Source organism: Bubalus bubalis, chromosome 14, assembly GCF_019923935.1.
Source record: "Bubalus bubalis isolate 160015118507 breed Murrah chromosome 14, NDDB_SH_1, whole genome shotgun sequence".
Lineage (NCBI taxonomy): Eukaryota > Metazoa > Chordata > Mammalia > Artiodactyla > Bovidae > Bubalus > Bubalus bubalis.
The window spans coordinates 60,895,958-60,918,037 of NC_059170.1; the positions used below are offsets into that span (position 1 = coordinate 60,895,958).

The window sequence follows — 22,080 nt, forward strand, 5'->3', positions numbered from 1 at the left end:
AAAGAAATTACAAAGGCTGAAATCTTGAGTTAATTAAAGGAGTGCGCTCCTAGTATAGCTCAGTGAGGTGTGCAAGACACAGACGGTACATAAGGCACCTTAGTTCTCTCACCCCTCCTCCAAGATATCTGCTCCACACCTTTTCTCTCCTCTGACCACAATTTCCCTATCTCCATCAGCTGATGACTTTACTTATAATCCCCATTTGAAAACTAAAAACATCAGAAGTGGCCTTCTTCAACTTCCTATCATAAAACCCACTTACAGCTTCTGCACCTCCCTCTTACCAGGTGAAGCTGCTCCCTCCTGAAGCGCTCTGCTGCCCTGGCCTTACCCCTCCTCTCTCTGCACCAGAATATTACCCATCAACATACATAAAGGGCTTCACTGGCTGTCCAGTGATAAGAATTGGCCTGCCAGTGTAGGAGACATGAGTTCCAGCTCTGGTCCAGGAAGATATCACATGCCACGGGGCAACTAAGCCCATGCACCACAAGTACTAAAGCCTCTGCACCTAGAGCCTGTGCTCTGCAACGAGAGAGGCCACCGCACTGAGAAGCTTCCACACCACAACTAGAGGATCCCTTGTTTGACGCAACTGGAGTCCACACAGGCCAACGAAGACCCAGTGCTGCCAAAGATTAATTAATTAAAAAAAACATACACATATGTTGTCATTTTCAAAATGAATAGAAAGACGCCCTTAGACGTCTTCCTAAGGCTAACTGCTCTTTCACTTCTCTGCTCTTCACAGTAAAATATCTCAAGTGGCCCATACCCCATTTGTGTTTCCTGTTTTCTTTTCAATCACTCAATGAAGCTTTTCACTTCTCACCAAAATCACATTCTCAAAGAGTTCTAGACACCTAGTTTCAACGGGCAGTTCTTACTTGTCTCACCAGAGTATTTTACTCAGCTGAGTCCTCCCTGTCTTGAAAAGTTTCTTTGCATGGACTCTAGGCCATCACTCTGTTCTAACTCTCCCCTCATTCTCTCCTCAAGACCCTTGACTGGATTACTCTCCTCTTTCAGGATGCCCAGAGCCCAGTCCTCAGACATCAGTCTTCCTTCCCTACTGCCCTCAGCAAGTCGTGTGAATCTAAACATCACATATGCAGCAATGACTCCAAGCTCCTATTTCCAACCTCATACTTTCCTTGGACTCCAGACTCATCTAACTGCTTAATCTGTGTCACCTGAACATCTAAACAGATATCTCAAATCAGCAGGTCCATAACAGAACTCCTGTTCTCTTGCCAAAACATGGTGTTCCTCCTAATCTTCCAAATCTCAGTACGAGTCACCATCCAAGTTAATGTCCAACAAACCAGTCTTATTGACTCTATCTTCAAAATACACAATTCTAGACAGTTTCACCATGTTTATCTTGCTCTCATAAATCAGCAGCACCTGGACCACCCCTGAAGCCCTGCTCCCCCCAACACACACACACTATTCTCCATTCAGCAGCTAAACTAATGTTTTAAAATGTAAATTATTGTCATATCACTATTGTGTTCAAAACCCAACACTTAATTCTTTAAACTCCTGAGAGGAAAAATGAGGATATATGAAAAAAGACTTTTAAATGGGGATAATTACAAAAGCTAGGCAATTGGTATACCATACTCTCTACCACTGGTACACCTGAATGTTTATTTCCACACAAAAAAAGGCTTTTTGTTTTTTTTTTTTTAAATCACCAATGGCTTTCCATCACACTTAGGATAAATCTAAACCCCATACCATGGACAGCCAAACAAAGCAGCCCATGACCTTGCAGCCCACACCTGCCTGCTCTCCTCCACACTAGCCCAGTCATGCAGCACAGGTGCCCTAGTCCCTTGACCCTGAGTGCACATTCTCTTCTACCTCTGTCTCAGAAAGTCATGCTCCTTCACCTTTTATTCAGATCTGTGCTCAAAAGTCATCTGCTCAGTGGCTGGACCATCCTATCTACCATGGCTCTCCCCCGACTGTCCTCTATTCCTTTATCCTGCTTCATTTTTCTTTCCAGTACTCATCACTACCAAAAAATATGTATCTAATGTCCATCTCCCCTATCAGAATGAAGCTACATGAAAAGACAAGTCTTGTTCACCAGAGTCTACCAGAGCAGCACAATAATGTTCTAATACCTGTCGATGAATCCATACAATTAACATCACTGCAGGTATCATAGACTAGACCATGTCACTTCACAAAGTGGGTAATCTATACCTATACTTATTATAACTTTGATCACTTGCTCCTAATAAAGATCAAATATTATGAAAAGGAAGAACTTACTGGTGTGAGCTGTTGCGAATTTAACAACTGCTGGAATTGCTGTTGATGAAGAAATATTTGTCTTTGCTGGTCAGAAAGTAATCCTAGTCCTGAGGCACTGAAAAATGATGAAAATTCTTACTTTCTACTGTAAACCTCTTTTTTTTTAAATGTAAAATGAAAGAACTTCTCAATTTGATGTTTAATAAGTTAACAAGTCAAGTTTTTAACCATAATACTTTTTGAAAAACAACGATGTAAAAATTTCTTCTCTGTCTCTCTGCACATATACAGGTAACCAAGAATTCACACTGTCAATAAAATGTTTTGGTTCCCTTTTTACTGTAAACCAAGCAGGTACTAAATTGTTCAATGGAATAAAAATTTATATGCACATGTAATACTTTATTTTCAATCATTCAAGGATAATTTAACCCACATATTAAAACAAAGAAAGAATCCAAACATACTACTAACTGATTTTACTTAAACTTTTTTTATGGTCCCAACTGTCAGTAAAATTAAGCACCAACGAAAAGAGAGCCAGAAGAAACAGTTTACTACTATCCACTACAAATCCATTTAAAATGATTTATTCCTCAAAAGTATGTGCAATAACAACATGGCTTTGCCATTCAAATGAAATTCCAGCACAATGAAACAGCAAGTCTCACTCCCTGGAAATTCAAGATAAATATTTGACCTTCATCTTATATCAAAATCTTTGATTACAAAGCTAACAAAATTACATAGCTGAATTTTAAGAAACCAACACTCATATGTGATCTTCATTACAATATTACTTTGCTCCAGAATTTTTGATACATGAGGTTAAGAAAAATAGCATTTAAAACAGACATTACAGATCAAGACTGAAATTTTCAGTACAGAATATATTTAATGCTTATGCTTTGTTTCTAAAAGTGATTTAACTTTGTATTTAATCTGAATTACTAAAGTGTCAAAAATAAATGGCTCCTGGTATAATATATTTAGTTTGTGGATTTTACTTTCTTAGAGCACATCTACAAGGGACACATTAAAACATCCCTAACTAAAGCATGGATAGCTTGGTACCATGTTGCTCTAAAAACTGCAAAAGATACTTAAGTAAGTTTCTTACCTGTTAGTCAGTGTAGCTGGCATTGGATGTGTTGCATTAGGTGGTACAGTTGTGTGGGTGAGGGGGGTAGGGTTCTGGGATATTGTGACAGGGGTCTGAATAACCCCATTTAAAGCTCCTACAATGCCATTAATTGCCAGTTGGTTACCTGGCAAAGCTCCAATTATTCCACCCACTCCAGGCACGGCAGGAATGGTGGATGTTACAGTCGGCATTCCACTAGCCAGTGCCCCCACTGTCACACCATTGACCTGCTGAACTCCGCTAACGCCTGAGCCCTGCTGAGCTGGACTCTGCCCGGCAGGAGGTGGAGTAGAAAGAGCCGATGAGCTGCTGGTGCTTTGTCCGCTGGAGGTTAAGTCCTAACATAAGAAAGAATAGGAACCAAGTTGTAAACAACACAGCAAAACAGTTTAAAATTATTTTAAACCATTTAACGTAATATACTGTTGTTTTTAAGTAAAATACACAAATGAAATTAACCATACCGAAATTACCTGATTTAATACAGGAAGAGAATTATCAGGTAAAAAGCTGTTTCCTAGATGAGGGCTCTTACTGCTGTTCAAGGAATCAGTAGTAGGAGCTAGAAAGAAAAAAGACAAAAAGAAGCTTATTTACCTGTTGAATTACATTACATGTAAGATTAAAGGTTTGTCTAAAAGCTTAGTCTGAAGCCCACATTAGAAACACTTAAAATTTTAAGCCTTGCTATTCTTAAGACCAATCTGAATGAAAAAAATCTGTATCTCTATTGAATACCATGGCTTTAAATCAATAGATATCATCATATACTTCAATTTTATCATTAAATTCTGTACTAAAGATGTTAGAGCAAATTCAAATTGAACATTGAACAGGATTCTTTATGCTCCTCTAAAATAACCTGTTATTCCTTTTCTACATCTTCATATAACTGGTAACCACTTATTATTCACTTATTATGAAAAAGATAATGAAAAGTCCATCCTACTTTCCTCAGATCCACAATAAATTCGCACTTACCATTCTGTGCTGAAAATGCATGCATTTGATGAGATGGGCTGGGGTTTGCTGTTATTGTTGGAAAAGGCACTGAGAGCTGTGCATTCAATAATTGAAGGCGTTCCTTTTTGGCAGTCAAGTTTTTAATCTGTTCCTCTAATCTTCGATTTTCTACTTGAAGTTGATGTAATGACTTCAGCATCCCTAAAACTAGCAGAGATTTGAATAAAGACAATTTCACACGCAGGACCAGGTACTTTATGGACTTGTGTCAATAACTTTAGAAATAAAACAGAAAAGTAGAAATTCTGTAAAGCATTTCTAAGTGACTAGGTTCTATTTCTAAATTTATATGCAGATACAAATATATAATAATATATTTCTACCTATATAAGCATAAAGGGATATTGTTCCAAGATATACTGTGTAGAAACTTTGTTGCCACTAACAAAAAACCCAAACCTAGTTCAGGTAATTTCCATTCTCAAATAAAAATCACAGGAACATTTGATTTTCATCAAAATAAAAACCTAATTACAAATTCAAAGTGCCCGCCATGATTTTTCATTAAAATCATTTTTTAAAGGGCAAAGAATCACACACAACAATGTCCTTCGACACAAATAAAGAGCACAAGCATTTTTTGTTGTTTGGTTAAACTAAGCAAGTCACCCGAGGACACTGGACGAGGAAGCCCAGCGGCTCAGCCTGCAGATCCACACACGCCCAGCAGGGAGCAGTGTACGCGCACCAAAGCCCTACTCCTGGCTCCCAGGAAAGGCACGTCCTCTGCACACAGGCTGTCCTGTTTCACCACCTCAAATACTTTTTCCACGCCTGCCACAGCTCGGACCTTTCAACGGACAGCAGAGATGCCATGATGATGGACACTTTAAGGTTCTATGTATTAAAAAGTTGTATTTGTTTAACATGCCCTCAGGGCCTTCAAAAGACACAATTCTACTGGTACAGACACATACGGTCATCTCCCAAGGATTTAACTTTTATCCCTCCTCTTCAAGATCCCACACAGATCCCTTAGTGTACCCAAATGAGATGCAGTAAGACTAAGCTAAACCTGTCCTCCAGCTATCATGTTTAAAGGATTATCCCGGCATGAATTTCCTCACAATTAGCATTTTTTGTAAAGAGCGCCATTCATAAAAATACCAAATTTACAGCACCTGTCTAATGATAAGCAAAATATTTTGTTTTGTTTTAAAAAATGAAGAAGTAAAAGCTTATACCCCCTCAAATTATTAGAAAAAAAAAAAAAAAACACTATATTTAAGTAAGATAGACACTTAAAATTGTAAAGATACTAAATACGTATATTTAATAGACACTACATAATTTAGCAAGTAAATGATATAATATATAGTATATGTATAATGTATATATAACTTAGTACTTATTCTTTCTCATCCAAATTATAAAATCAAGAGAGTTGGCCTTGACTATACACATTTTTAAAAATAAATTCTGCAGTGGTGAGCAAGTTTTATTCAAACAATTAAGCTAAAAGAAGCTACAGCTCATATTTTTAGTAAAACTTAACTGATTAGAACAAAGTAGAATGTAGAAACAAAGTACTAATATTTTAATATTAATAATTATAAAAAGTAATAAGAACCAGTGAATTCTACAAGCCAGCAATGTTCACTTATCTTTTATGTCATCTAACCCTCAAAACAATACCGTGATATAGGCACATCATTATTCTCATCCTATAAATGGAAAACTGCAGCATACTGACATTAACACACTTGCCCAAGATCACGCTGTTAGTAACAGGTAAAAACAGAATTCGAGTCCAAGGGGTAAAACTGTAGCCTCTGTTCTATTAAGCCACTACATTACACTTTCTCACCATATTATATAAGATATACATCATAATTTCAATGCTATTCTTGACAAAGTGTGACTTCTACATCTGTCCACCTGAATGTTCATCTATCCATCCATTCATCTACTGCTCTTCCTTTAAGGACAAGAAGAGAATACTTACTGTCACTAGGAGTGCCCTGTTCTAATAAAAACTGCTGTCCTTCACTCCACTGCCTCTCCAGAAGCTGCTCTATGCTGGCTGCTACTGGGGGCAGGTTTTCCAAACTGCTGTTGCCTGGTTGGTCATAGCGGATCTGTAAGTTGCTTACAGGGGACCTGTTGGAAACATTAATCCTCAGGTTAAACAGGAGGAGGACCCTCTAAGGGAAGTATATTCACATTTCTCACCTTATGCTGACTCTTCTCCTGTAAAAGTTTTCTAACACCAGGTTATCTAGGCTAAAATGATAAAACCATAATCTACCCTAAAATTAGTAATTACCATCCTTCCTCCCCAAATGGTAAAAACCAAGGGGGAATAGTGGCATATAGGATAAGTAAAAAACACTAGAAAATATAAATATACTACTAATAATTTCTGAAATTGGCAATAAAAGAACTTGATGCAACTTTATAAGACAAAAGGGAGAAAGACAGGATTAGAAAGATTCACAATGTACAGTTAAATGAATTTTTCCTAGTATCTCTCAGATCTGTACTTCAAATGATAAGAACTTAAATATTCCAAAACAAAAGTCACTTATATTAACATGAACATGTAATGTTCTCTCATTCAGTTTTTGTTTTAAATACGTAAATGTGCCCATTTCTGGTCTCCGGCCTCTATAATTACATAATGAATTAGGGCTATAGAGTTTCCAAAGTATTTCCATATAATTATCTTCACACCAACCTAGTGAGAAGTCAAAACCTGCCTTACTGGCTCTATTTCTATTTGAGGAAACAAGATGGGGCTTTAGTGACTTGTCCAAAGACACACTGCTAGTGAGTGACAGAACTGGGCAACAGCTCAGGGCCTCTCACAGCCTGCTAGTATTCTGCTGCAGCCCTAACACGCGTCTCCACAAAAATCCCTTCAACTAAGAAGTTAAACAAATGAGTCTTTTTATTCCTTCCACATGTAACCATTGAGTTCTATACATACAGCTGTCTATCCCTTCCCAAACAGTACATTATTGCCAGGATAATTTAGGCTACTTTATTCCAGGCTGATTTTTAAAGAATAATATACACTCGGAAATATGTGCTAAAAGTAATATAGTGCCATTTTTTTGGTGTTAAATCCTATTTAGCTAACGAAACACAAGGAACTATACACAATGCAAGATAGCACTAAGGAATCTTAACCAATTTCTAGGGTTGCCTGTATGATATTTTAAATTTAAAAGGAGAACACAGAGATGCTTCTTCCACTAAACATACAAGCAAAAAAATCCATTAACTTTCTCCTTTGGGGAAAAAAAGAATAAAACACAGTACAGAAGTAGCACAGCATAAACTACAGATTGGTCTGATGATGTTTTAACTGTGTACTTCAGATTCCTAGTTTCAAAAGAATAATATTTAATTTCTGAAGAGTTCAACTGGGAAAAACAATACGACCTTTATTTCAACCAAGGATCATACAGGAAAAAAGGAACTACTGATGCACCACTAGAAAATAGCTACATTAGAGGTTATTGGATGAATCTCTCTAAGATTAAAAATGCTCCTTAGCAGACATTCCCCCAAATAATATAAGCAACACTGCTTATATATATTCATGGTAGTCACTACATAAAATTTTTAAATAGAATTTCTAAATTTCCATAGTTGAAAAGATATTCTTTAACTGGGTTTCTTCTTCCACCTGCTCCATTTTCACCCAATCTAATACCACACTTCAGGTGGAGTTTACAAAATTAGAGAACAGAGAGAACACAACTAGAAAACAGTATAGAAGTTGAGAGTGGAATAAAATTAATAAAAATACAGCCTATTAATAAAAACATGTCCGGTTAGCAAGAATAATCTAACATATATATTAATATTATAAATGATATCTGAACTCTCTTATATAATATCCAAGGTAATTTCACAGAATAAGTATAATATATTTGCTGTACTTTGTTTCAAACAATTTTGAACAATTTTAGAGGGATTTTAGAGACAAGTCATAAGAACTTCATTTACTGAATTAGGAACTGGAGACTAAAGGGTTAAGTACATAGCCCACAACAGCGCTAAAACTGGAAGCCAAAGTTGAAAGCCTGGAGTCTGCAGCTTTAAGACATCTTAAGACTATTTTATAACCCAAAAAGAATTATCCAAGTTAACACATTAATAGTACCTGCAGCTAAATATACAAGAGAGCTCAAATTGATTAGAGATCCGAGAAAAGGGTATATCTTTTATAAAGCTTAGAAATCTAACCACATGTTTAATATTCAAATTAATTTAGAATCACTCTTCTTAACTGTCCAGACATGCCTCTTATCTACAGAATGATTTTATAGCCTCACAAATGTAAGCTCTGCTGATATGAGATAAAGAAGTTTCCAAATCTCAAAATGTTTCCTTTGCTGATACTTTGCAGTGCAAATAATGCTTACCTTGGTGAGAGACTTCCTCTGGGTGAGCTTCCTCTGCCAGCAAGGCTACGGCTATTGTCTCCAAGATCTTGATCTGCAGTGTAAATATTTCACAGCTGATAAAGTGACTCTCACTAGATGAGAGGTTTTAAGCCCTGGCCCTGATTTTTCCTAAAACATACATAAAACCTTTACCACTATCTTTGCAGTTACTACAAAAGTAGAAGATCTAGTATGTTGCTAGTTTAGAATTGCTGAACTGTGTGGCATGTAAGGTGTTGTCCCTACACGTTTTTTTTTTTTGTGGGTGGAGAAGGCCATGGATTATGTTCATTCCTTTATTCCTTTCAATTTTACAGCACAGAAGCGTGGTTTCCATTTGCAGTACCCTCCCCTCAGCCACTTTTAATTTCTATGGTTAAAGTAATGAATCACAGCTGTGGACAGCTAATCTGTATGCTTATCACAGCAAATCCTTATGCTTTGTATATTTTAACACTTCACATTCCAAGACAAGTCATAAAATACGTATGTATTACATAAAGCCACGCACCAAAACTAAAGTTATATATATGTTACGTGGATCATTACACATAACACTAAATAACCAAATGGACAAAGACAAGTAGGAATACAGAACTCTGTATGCAAAAAGAAATTAATTTTTTAAAGATATTCCTGAGGTGACATCCAATATCTTGGCTTGAAAAATAATTTGTATTTCCCCTACAGTGAGTTCCTTATAAAATCACCCTATCTGGCCTCTTTCAAGGTCATCCTCCCCTTATTCTGAGTCAGGTAACCTTTGACCCTTGAAGGGTAAAGACATGACTGATCCATTCTTGGTGAACTGCTAAACCCATTCCCTTCCCCCAAACAGGCATGACTACTTGGACATGTCAACAAATCCTTAAGGGTGGAAAGAAACAAAGCAAATCCAGTGGCTCATTAAAACAGTACAAGAGGCAAATGCTACAAAATGTCAACTGGTAAAAATTCACAGGATTACTAAACACTGTAGAGATTCTCTAACAGGATTTTTTTAACCAAGTTTGTGTAATGCAATTTCATGAATTATGCAAATAAAGATTGAGGCTATTCACAGAAAGCCCAGTGTTATGCTACTTTCATTGCACAGAACTGAGCACTGAACACATCAATCACAAAAGTCACAGGAGACACTAGCATTCCTGCCTGCTGGTGGCTCTGCTTAAACATTTACATTTCAGACAGTAAAAAAAAAGGCACAGATTTTGCAGCACAGCATACTATTTACTTCCAAATGTAATTCTTTTCATTTAAAAGGGGAAGGGTGTACACACACACACAATCCTCCCCTTTAGATTTTATTTATTAACCACATCTTTAGATTTTTCAAATGAAATTAGCCTAATAGGAGATAAAAATCAGTTTGGTGGAGGGGAACAGAATTTTAGAGTTTAAAAATTCTCGAGACCTTACCTGTTTGATTGTTTTCAGACTGAGCTATAAGAGCTGCCATTGATGAAGTTGAATTTAATCTATTGCCATACATATGAGATGATGCCTGACTAAGAGATGATCCAGATAGGGTATTTGCCTAAATGAAAAGAATTACAAAGACAAATTAATTATTGTGTAAAATATCTTAATACTTTTCTTCCTAATAGACCTAGCAACAACTATTTTCTCCAATGTAAGAATGTAAGTAGAACTTCCTGACTTTCTAAAGTGCAAATTTCATTCTTGTTTTACCATTTCAACATTCCAGTTTCTGAAAAGTTACATTAACTCAAAAGAGAGAGGGAGCACTGAGACTGGCACAAAGTTAACTATTTATGATTTAACTTCAAAGTATCTATTTGATACCAAAACCAGTGGCCTGGTAACCATGTGAACATATGACTAGTTATTTAATCTTATTAAAGCGTTTAGAAAATAAGGGCAGGGAGACAACAGATGTCTAACAAATGCTTCAGTCTCTTACCTCACAGGCTGCCTAAGGAGGTCAAAAGGTTCAGCTTCTACCTTTAGTATTTTAACTACACAGAGCCATATCTCCATTGCTTAACCCTGTCATTAGTAAAACCCGCACACTATTTTGTTACTTCCTATTTTGATAGACTTGGAAGCCTGCTGCTTTTTCTGTTTTGTTTTGTTTTTATTTTAAAAGAAAGCAAACAGGCATCGCAAGTATGTTTTCTATACAATGCAGGGCTCAACGAATCACAGCTTTGCCCTGACCCCATATAAGGCACTGTCTTTTTGGCAGTAAGCCAGCTCTGCGAACTGAAGAGCTGGTCCACAGTTTGTAATTCATTCATGTTGCTAACCACAATTCTGAAGGCCTCTACTGGGACTTGTGCCAAACAAGCGAAAATGAACCCTTAAACAGATGAAGCTAAGGAGGCTGGCCAAAGTCTTGCGTAATCCAATGTAATAAAAATGCCTTCTTTGATGTGAATACTTTCTCCCACTTTCCAAGAATATTATAACCTCAAAAATGTGGCATTTTGGAAGCAAATCTCTTGTACACAAAACATTGCTAACTCACAGAAGGCTATCACTAGTCTGAAATACTTTTCAGATTTAACAGAACCACACATTTCAAAGTAGATTTTTCTTTTTCATGAAGTGAAATCAAAACTTTTGTAAAATGAAATAATTGTATAGTTATTGCAGAACAAAATTCTGGAAAATAATTTCAAAGAATTGAGGTGTTTTTAATATAAATAAGCTGAATAACAGTAGAACAAAAGATGTAGAACATTTTGACATGTTTAACTGCACAAAAAGAGACCAAGACGACAAAGCAATGACAACAAGCAAAATATTACAGAGAATAAACCGTGCTTCTGGAAAGACTCAGACCCTGACATTAATATTTGGCCTCTAGCCAACTTCCTAATAGGAGAAGGCAATGGCACCCCACTCCAGTACTTTTGCCTAGAAAATCCCTTGGACGGAGGAGCCTGGTAGGCTGCAGTCCATGGGGTTGCTACAATCGGACACAACTGAGCGACTTCACTTTCACTTTTCACTTTCATGCATTGGAGAAGGAAATGGCAACCCACTCCAGTGTTCTTGCCTGGAGAATCCCAGGGACGGGAAGTCTGGTGGGCTGCCGTCTATGGGGTCGCACAGAGTCGGACACGACTGAAGCAACGCAGCAGCAGCAGCAACTTCCTAAACATAAAAACTGGACTTTACAAGTCACAGGAATAGTCTCCGTGACATAGAATCCTGTCTTTGCTTTCCATTGTCTCAAAGGGTATATTTCATATAATGTCTAAGTTCAACTGGTCAATTTCTGGGTTTCATTTTTCTTCTCATTAAAGTATGTATACAAAGTCAGTAGTCTGAATTATACAGTCCTGTTTCACAATCAATTACCCCTCAGCAAAAGCTGCTGCTGCTGCTAAGTCGCTTCAGTCGTGTCCGACTCTATGCGACCCCATAGATGGCAGTCCACCAGGCTCCCCCGTCCCTGGGATTCTCAAGGCAAGAACACTGGAGTGGGTTGCCATTTCCCTCTCCAATGCATGAAAGTGAAAAGTGAAAGTGAAGTTGCTTAGTCGTGTCTGACTCATAGCGACCCCGTGGACTGCAGCCCACCAGGCTCCTCCATCCATGGGATTTTCCAGGCAAGAGTACTGGAGTGGGGTGCCATTGCCTTCTCAGCAGCTTACCATGCACAGAATATATAAAATGGGTCAGAAACGGAAAGATAGGAAGACTTTTTTAACCTCTTCAGAAGTTAATAAGCTTGGGAATCAGCTACTCATAAAGTAACTTAGAACGAGAAAAATCCAGAGACAAACAGAAAGACCAGATGTTACTAGAAACCCAGTTTAAAATCTTGAGCACCTCACACTTAAAAATGCCCTTTGCAGAGCCAATTTACTCTTACTCTAGACATAATTCTAAAAAGATCAACTAAGCATATAACAGATTAGAAGTGGAAAATTAATTAGAAAGAGGAAGAAAAAGTAATATCTTGAGACATTTTGTTGGCAGCAAGAAGTAACAGCTGACAGCAAGAGGAGAGAAAAATACGAGCAAGAAAGAGCACGCTCCCGAGCGCTGGCCGGGCCTGGCCCCGGGAGCATGGGCAGGAAGGGTCGCCACACCTGCAGCCCAGCCTCCTGACTCGCGTGCTAGTGCACTCATCCACTGGCTAAATCAAAACTACTACCACACCAGTTGAACTGCTTTTCTAGTTCCAATTATGAGTTTTATAAGCTTCCTTAGTCTCTTGATAAGAATCAAAGATCCTATTCTCTTTCAGGAAGGGTTCCTTCTGTCAAGGGCTTTATATTTATCCCTGTTAGCTTCAAATTTCTTGATGTAGTCTCCGAATCATCATACTTTTTCAATCACACACTCCACCCACTACACTAACGGCTCAAAATGCAAAGCAGCACAGCATAACTCACTTCCATAATGACTACCATCAGGAAGAGGATAAATCATCGTTAGCACAATTTCAAAGCAAGAAAGTATGGATTTTATAAAGATGGTAGGCAAAGGTAAAATTAATAATAAAAAAAATTAGAAATACATTCATTATCCCGAATGACACATTTCCCTCAATTTTCTGAATGTTTAAAAATTAACAGGTAGTTTTTAAAATTATTGTATTTATCTAAATAAGGAATTTCCAAGAGAGAATGAAAATACCAATTTTTACCACCTAGGGTTTTTTGGTATATGAGAGCACCTAAACCACTCTACATTAAATTCAAGTCATTACCGTCATTTTTGCAGGTAACATGAGCTAGCAAAGACTCTACAAATGTCTGACACTGGCCAACATTTCTGAAATGATATTTACAAAGGTTACTGCTGGAAACTGTTGATAACTCTGCAGGAAACTTAGAGCAAAGAAACTCCCAACATTTTAGCTAAAAGATTCTACAACTTTTAGTAGCAATAAAGAAGGAAAAGCGAAAGAGACAACCTACACTGATGGGGGGGATATAAATTGGTACAGCCACGTGGAGAAAAGTACAGATCTTTAAAAACTAAAACCAGAGCTGTCATACGATTCAGCAATACCACTCCTGGGCACATATCTGGAGAAAACCAAAATCTGAAAAGATATATGCACCCCAATGTTCACAGTGGCCCTATTTACAACAGCCAGGACATGGAAGCAATGTAAATGTCTGTCAACAGATGAATGGACTACTACTTAGTCATAAAAAAGAATTAAATAATGCCATTTGCAGAAACATGGATGCATCTGGAGATTACCATACTAGGTGAAATAAAGCTAGACAGAGAAAGACAAATATTCTATGATATTGCTTATGTGTTAGTCTGCTCAGTCATGTTCAACTTTATGGGACCCCATGGACTATACCACCAGGTTCATATGTCCATGGAATTCTCCAGGCAAGTATACTGGAGTGGATACCATTGCCTTCTCCAGGGGATCTTTCGGACCTAGGGATCAAACCTGGTTCCCCTGCATTATAGACAGATTCTTTACTGTCTGAGCCACAAGGGAACTGGAAATCACTTATATGTGGAATCAAAAAAAAAAAAAAAAGATACAAATGACCTTACATACAAAACAGAGATATACCCACAGACAGAGAAATAAATTTATGGTTACCAGAGGAGAAAGGGGGAGGGGAGAGGGATAAACTAGGGTTAACATCAACAAGGACATACTGTGTGGCACAGGGAGCTTCACTCAGTATTTTGAAACAACCTATAAGAGGAAAGAATCTGAAAAAGATTATATACACACACACACACACCACAACTGAATCATTCTGCTGTATACCTGAAATTAACTCAACACTGTAAATCAACTATACTTCAATTACCCAAAAAAAAGAAAGTGCTATTTGTTTTTGGAAGTAAGTACACACCTTATGGTATTTCAATTCTATCTTGCCCTGGAAAGCAGAATGTCTACTGTGGGCAAGTATGTTCTTGAGCCTGTTGGCACTATAAAGAATATAAGCTGTTAAAACACTGGGGAGGCTGAGTGCAAGTATCCATAATACACATGAACTCGGCACTGTTCCTGCAACTTTTCCATACACCTAAAATTATTTCAAAATAAAAAGCTAAAACAAAAAAGAATATGATTGCAAAAAACCTGTTCCTTGGCTTTATAGTATTTTGATGAAATGAAGTAATCTTCTCAAAATGTAAAAAGAGGTGTTAGTCCAGATTCACTTCCAAATATATGATCTTGGGTTTCTTCCCTCCCCAAGATTAATAACTGAAGGAACCACTTACACACAAGATGTTATACTATACCTATTCCAAGATCCTAGTAACAATCTTAGTAAGTATAATAATTATTTTACAAAATGGACCCAAAGCAAAGTAAAAGTAAAATTAATAATTACTGAGGTAAATCTAAGTCATACTGAAGCAAAATATGCTTAGGTATCCAAGGAGACCTGGGTTCAACCCTTAGGTCGTGAAGATTCCCTGGAGAAGGGAATGGTTGCAAAAGGGCAGACACGACTAAGTGACTTTCACTTTTTCACCTGAGAAAGAGAATACCCTTAGCAAATTTAGACTACTATGATAAGCATCTAGAAAGACATGCAAGCCACTACCAAGGTAGTATTTAAACTCAAAAATCAAAGAAATTTAGTGTTTCCTAAATAGACTGACATACCCTATATTAAAATAGTAACAAGATTAAAATTACATTTCAGCTTGAAATTTCCTATTAATAGTTCACCTCTTATATTCCAAATGTCTGATTATGACCACAGAGAAGTTTTTAAAAGGGTTGTAGTTGTAGAGTGAAGTGAATCTATCAAATTCCTAGGCACCTGGCTCATTCTAAAGGAGTTAGTTGTGGAGGGGGAAAAAAATCAGGCTAAATCTATTCAATTAACTGAATATCAGACTTAAAAGTGGGTATTGATAGTTTTTTTGCCCCTCCCCACTGTTGGTAAAGGCAGAATGTTAGAGTATAAAGAAGTAAAATTAGGTTTGAAAGAGTAGTACCTATCAAGATTTCACCTTTGAAAAGTATCATAGCAATACATCATCTAGAGGTGAATATGAAACTTCATGCTTCAATCATATAGGAAGAGGTCACAGCAAGCATTTTTTAAAAATGCACAATTAACCTGTCAATAAACATTAAAGTCACATGATGCAAACAAGCTCTAAAACACAGTAGCTTCCTCTTCAAACTTTCCAACTCTGATTCCTGATTTAAAATTGCATTCTTCCAAAATATCATCAGCTCACTAAGCAGTATTATTTTAAAATCTCCTACTTCATGTACACTCTTACAGGGAAAAACTTTTCATTATCACTGTATCTGCCATAAGCCAACCTATTGCACTGCGCTTGGGTGGGGCACTAAAGCTCTGTCTTTAAGCTCCATCTGTAAAAATGGAGATATGAAATAGTAACTACCTTCTAAGAATATTATGAGAAATTAAGTTGATGTATAGAAGGGCTGAGAAGAATGCACGACACACAGTAAGCACTCAAATTTAACCGTGCTATTTTAAAATTATCTTCCTAAGCTATTATGGCTTCCATCTTTTCCATTAACTTCATTAGAGAATATAAATTGCCAATTATATTCTGATATGAACATGGTTATATTTCAAAGAACAAAACATTTCCCTGAGAAAAATTAAATAGTATTAATATCTCATTATGCAATGACATTTTAATGTATATATTTTATAATAACATAGCAATAACACAGCAATACTGCAAATATACTGTAAGAATTCAAATATTTTAATGAAAATTTACACACAATTTGACTACAAAGGTTTCCATGAAAAATTAGAGAATGGAAAATTTCATATGTTTTCTAACTTAATTCTAACTTTGTACTGTAAAATGTACCCTGATAACAGACCCAATTCTGTGTCAGCTACCACCAACCATTGGGCTTTAATGCTCTGCGTGTGATGAGAGAAGAAACCAAGTGTGAACAACTTTCAGGTCTCATGAGTAGGCTGACTGTTAAAGCTGTCAGGTTCAATTGCATCATTCCACTTTATTCAATGCCCCAAACTGCTCCCTAATTGTTAGGAGCTTAACGTATTCAAAACCATTGTTTAGGCTAATGCTGAAATGCCCCACAATTGAGTTTCTACAAAGTCGTGGGAGGATTAAATTGTAGTTAAACCATCAATGAACACTTATGATTGGACAACAGGACTGTACAGAATAACCACCAACTATAAGCAGGTTTCTAATTGGTTAATATCTAATCAACGTATCACTTATCTTTTGGAGGGAAAATTATTAAGTCCCTAAATAGGCTGTTGAAATAATTTAAGAAAGGAAAAGATCTCATTCAACAGCTGTATGTAAAATGACTAAAATTCATCTATCTATAGTAATATGAAATTGTAAGTTTTAACAGAAAAGTTTAACACTATTTTTAGTAAAGGAAGTGCTTCTGTACAATTTTCTCACTGGCAATCAGGCTGTTTCTATAAGAGCTGAAATTCAAATGTCCTATAACAACTGTAACATCAATGTAGTGACTATGAATTCCAAAGTACTTATGGTCTGCAAAGTACTTTTCTCATTTGAACTTCAAAATATACCTGTATTGCAGGTAGAATAGGTATTTAAAATATTCCATTTCATATATGAAAAAAATTAAAACCCACAAATGTAAAAGATCTACCCACCACCACACTAGTAGTAGTATAATGTCCCAGGAACCTAGGATTTCTGACCCAATTTCTGCTATTTTGCATTATGTCACACAAACAGACACAGTAAAATTCAGACATCTTTTTTCAACAGAGACTCATCATCTATGTCCCTTAACCTCTTTATCACCCAATAGTAAGAAATGTTAGAAAGCACTTTTAAAACCTTTTCTGCTCAGAAAGATAACTCTGTAAAATTTTAAGTCATGTTGCAATTGTTTAAGACAGATGAAACTTTAATCTGACCAATCAAGTCACAGCTCCTTCAAAGACAGGTGAATCTGCCTGGAAAACTGAAGGATTTTCCAAACAAAATCAAAGTGTCCTACCAAACATATCCGAAAGGAAACCAGAATTAGATCTACAATAACTCCCCAACACACACAACCACACCACACATACACACCAAACTTACAGTCCTTGAAGCAAAAGTCTCAAAGAAATCTGCAAAACAGTATTTGCTAAGTTATACCTTTAAAATACTTCAATTTATCTGCATTTACTAAATATCACATAAATAAACCTTAAAAGTTGCTTCATTTAAATTACTTTTAAACTGTATCATTTGTATACTAGTAACATAGAGGAAACAAGAAACCATAATTATCTACCCAAAGACTGTATCCAAAAGCAAAACTCAGAATGCAAGATGTTAGAATACAATTATTTTCATTACATTCTGCCTTTAATTCTACTAAAGTAATCCTTCAAACAAAAGCACCTGCATTCCTCCCAAAGACAAAACAGAATGAACGCAGATCTGGGAAATAGTGGACTTTGAAAGGCAAAATGAAAAATTAATGGCACACCTATAGAAACTAATTTATATCTCCACCGATGATACAACAAGAGCAGAGCACCCACCATTAAAAACATCATAGACAGCAGTTCTATCTTCCAATAATGTTAAGAAACTATAAAATAGTAACTATAATGTAATACATTGCTGATATCTGTGAAGGAATAATCACCCTAAAAACAAGTTTATCAAATAAAAGGATTTAACATCAAACAATATGAAACAAGGTTATCAAACATTTTTAAAAGTTTTTTTTTTCCCTTCAAATTAGGGTTGCTAAGCATTAGACTTTTTCTTCCAGAATTTTAACAAGTGTCTCCTCTTTTTGCCCCATTAAAGGCACAAATCTAGTCTCAGTTTTTAATTTCTATTAGTTCTTTCTGATTATATATCCCCGACCACTTGCCTGGGAACAATCCTTAAGACATCAAACAAACCAAATAAGAGACCTGCTTGTCTTACTTAAAACCAAGGCCAGAAAGATCAAGAATGATCTCTGAATTTTTATCCTGCTGGCACCAAGACCATCACTAAAAATGACTACTTTCATAAAGTTTTGGGGAGGGAAAGGAAGAAAGTCAAAACACTGTTCAAATTTAACACCTCTATTCTCTGATTTTTATTTCTTTAAAATATTTGTTTGCTGCTGTGATGGTTTTCTCAGAAACTGTGTAACAAGTCTTCTACAATTATATTTTACATATTAATAGTTTTAATTTACACACTTTAAGTGTGTAAGCACTACTCTTCACTTTTCAATAAACTACCTATAAAGAAACTCTAAATAAAAGGCTAAAATGGGGTTAAAGACACTGAATTTTATGATTTAAAAACATGCAAGGCCTATACATAAACAGAAATAAACGTACTGTTTTGAAAAGAAGATTAAATTACCAAGTGCATCACAATTTTAGGAATTCTATCTAAATATTCGATTTATTCTAAATATTTCTGAATCCTTTCCTTTGCACATTGCCTAGAAAATTCACACTTTGTACACTCAAAACCAATACTATTGTCTCAGGCAGCTAAACTGAAGTAGTTTTGCACTCAATTCAACTCAGAGGTCAACCTGCCTCAGTTGCCTGGAGACTGATGGTTGCTAGAGCAGCACCAGCTAAGCCAGGCTAAATACACTCCGGCGTGAAGGCGGAAAGCGTTTACTGCTGGAGAGAAACATAGATGCAGCTGTCTCAGCATGTAGCATGTGAGTCTCACTGGATGATCATATTTATAAGCTACCCATCTTACTGCAACAGGGAAAGAGGATAAACAGTGAAGATTTTAATTGGACTGAATCCTGGATTACTTGCAACTATGATTTCTTTGTTCTTCAGTTGAGTCATATGTGAAGTGGAATTTTCCCTCTAGCTATAAATTTCTCTTCACTACCACTTCCCCCACCCATCTCCCTAATGCCAACCCTCAAAACCACAAACATAATGAATGGGAAGAAATGAGATTTTTGCTTAATTCAGCCTGGAATTAACCAGAGAGTAATTAAAACAGACTTTTATAAAGAAAGGAAAGAAAAATGCACATTGAAAATGTTCATGTGAGACTCTTTCCAAGGATATAAAGCTATCAACAGCATATGGTTACACTTAATTAAAAGAGATAAAGCTATTTATAAGGGCCATTCTCTCATTTATCCTTTCACCCTCTCTAACCCCAAATCCCTGTGATTATGCCTACCTCACCAAGGCTAGTGACAGGAGCTAGAGAAAAACTCTCCTAAACTAGTCAAACACCCCTTGCTCAGGTTGAGATCACCAAATTGTCAAAGACAATACCACTAATCATGCCATTGTTTTTCTATGCTAAACTATTGTTTATTCCAATTCTTGACCTAATTAAAAGGTGACTGTTTGCACCGTTACATACTTTAAAGACAACAATCCTATGCTTTGATGTACAGATTACAGGATATGCTGGAAAAGCCTAGGTATACTCTAAAGGCCCATACAATGTAAATTATGCACATGCACATAAAGCATGAGTTTACAGCAACTTACAAACAACTACTTAACTAGTTGCTTATAATTAGACATTTGTCTTTGTTCGAATTTTCTCAAAACATTGAGACTTTTAGAGGCTCTGGGTAAAGTGAAAATAAAAATAAAATTATAAGAGAATGTCAATAAATAAAACAAATAGGAAGTTTAAATTATCACCTTTGAGGAAATCTGAGAGTTGAGGATGGGGAATGAGGGGTGGACTGTGTGTGTGTGTGTGTGTGTGTGTGTGTGTGTGTGTGTGTGTGTGTGTGTGTGTGTGTGTGTGTGTGTGTGTGTGTGTGTGTGTGTGTGTGTGTGTGTGTGTGTGTGTGTGTGTGTGCAAGCATATACCCATGAGAACTTTTGCCCATTTACTGTCCTATGTATGTAATTCAAAACTATGATTTCTCTGCTTTGACTCTAGGTCTTAGAGCATTCCTGTAGACTAGGGCACCTATCAAGTTCTAGATAGAAAATGAAGAAAAAGGTTAAACAGATGCAAAATCACCAACATAGTCACCACTGCTTATAATTTTATAAATATTCTTTCCTACCCACTAGGAAGAAATCATGTAAGTATATAAGGAATTAAAGGAATCATTCATTCTCAATCCTATATTCTTCTGCACTGTTTTTAAAAAAAATTACACCGTAGATATTCATACATTACTTCTGTGATTTTAAAATTATAAAAGGAATTTTTTAAACCACCTAAGTCCAAAATTGGTTCATACTTTGTAAGTCCTTAACCCTCTTATCCTTTCTTATCCTTATCCATCAGAGGGCAGACAAAACGAAACCACAATCACAGAAAACTAACCAAACTGATCACACGGACCACACAGCCTTGTCTAACTCAATGAAACTATGAGCCATGCCATGTAGGGCCACCCAAAACAGACGGGTCATAGTGGAGACTTCTGACAAAACGTGGTCCAGTGGAGAAGGGAATGGTAAAGCACTTCAGCATTCCTGCCTTAGGAACCCCATGAACAGTATGAGAAGGCAAAAATAGGACACTGAAAGATGAATTCCGCAGGTTGGTAGGTGACCAATGTGCTACTACTGGAGAAGAGTGGAGAAATAACTCCAGAAAGAATGAAGAGATGGAGCCAAAGCAAAAACAACACCCAGTTGTGGATGTGACTGGTGATGGAAGTCAAGTCCAATGCCGTAAAGAACAATATTGCATAGGAACCTGGGATGTTAGGTCCATGAATCAAGGTAAATTGGAAGCAGTCAAGCAGGAGACGGCAAGAGTGAACATTGACATTTTAGAAATCAGTGAACTAAAATGGACTGGAATGGGCAAATTTAACTCAGATGATCATTATATCATATATGCCTACTACTGTGGGCAAAAATCCCTTACAAGAAATGGAATAGCCCTCATAATCAACAAAAAAGTCCGAAATACAGTACTTGTGTGCCATCTCAAATATGACAGAATGATCTCTGTTTCTTTCCAAGGCAAACCATTCAGTATCACAGTAATCCAAGTCTATGCCCCAACCATTAATGCTGAAGAAGCTGAAGTTGAACACTTCAATGAAGACCTACAAGACCTTCTAGAACTAACACCCAAAAAACGTCCTTTTCATCATAGGGGACTGGAATGCAAAACTAGGAAGTTGAGAGATACCTGCAGTAACAGGCAGTTGGAGTACAAAGTGAAGCAGGGCAAAGGCTAACACAATTTTGCCAAGAGAACGCACTAGTCATAGCAAACACCCTCTTCCAACAACACAAAAGACAACTCTACACATGGATATCACCAGATGGTCAATACCGAAGTCATACTGATTATGTTCTTTGCAGCCAAAGATGGAGAAGC

The 22,080-nt window shown here is 36.6% G+C and overlaps 1 protein-coding gene across 6 annotated transcripts in view; it reads right to left on the bottom strand.

The window, feature by feature from the left end:
- MLLT10 (MLLT10 histone lysine methyltransferase DOT1L cofactor) overlaps positions 1–22,080 on the bottom strand; it is a 210,452-nt gene that overhangs the window by 6,779 nt on the left and 181,593 nt on the right. For 5 of the 6 annotated variants that reach the window (XM_044928157.2, XM_044928156.2, XM_044928155.2 and 2 more), the window contains exons 15-21: positions 10,255–10,372; positions 8,815–8,887; positions 6,384–6,538; positions 4,397–4,585; positions 3,880–3,977; positions 3,392–3,753; positions 2,290–2,386 (exon numbers count right to left, since the gene is read on the bottom strand). In XM_044928157.2, coding sequence (XP_044784092.1) covers positions 2,290–2,386; positions 3,392–3,753; positions 3,880–3,977; positions 4,397–4,585; positions 6,384–6,538; positions 8,815–8,887; positions 10,255–10,372 — 1,092 coding nt within the window. The remainder of the gene's footprint in view (positions 1–2,289; positions 2,387–3,391; positions 3,754–3,879; positions 3,978–4,396; positions 4,586–6,383; positions 6,539–8,814; positions 8,888–10,254; positions 10,373–22,080) is intronic. The other variant, XM_044928158.2, reaches the window with a different exon arrangement.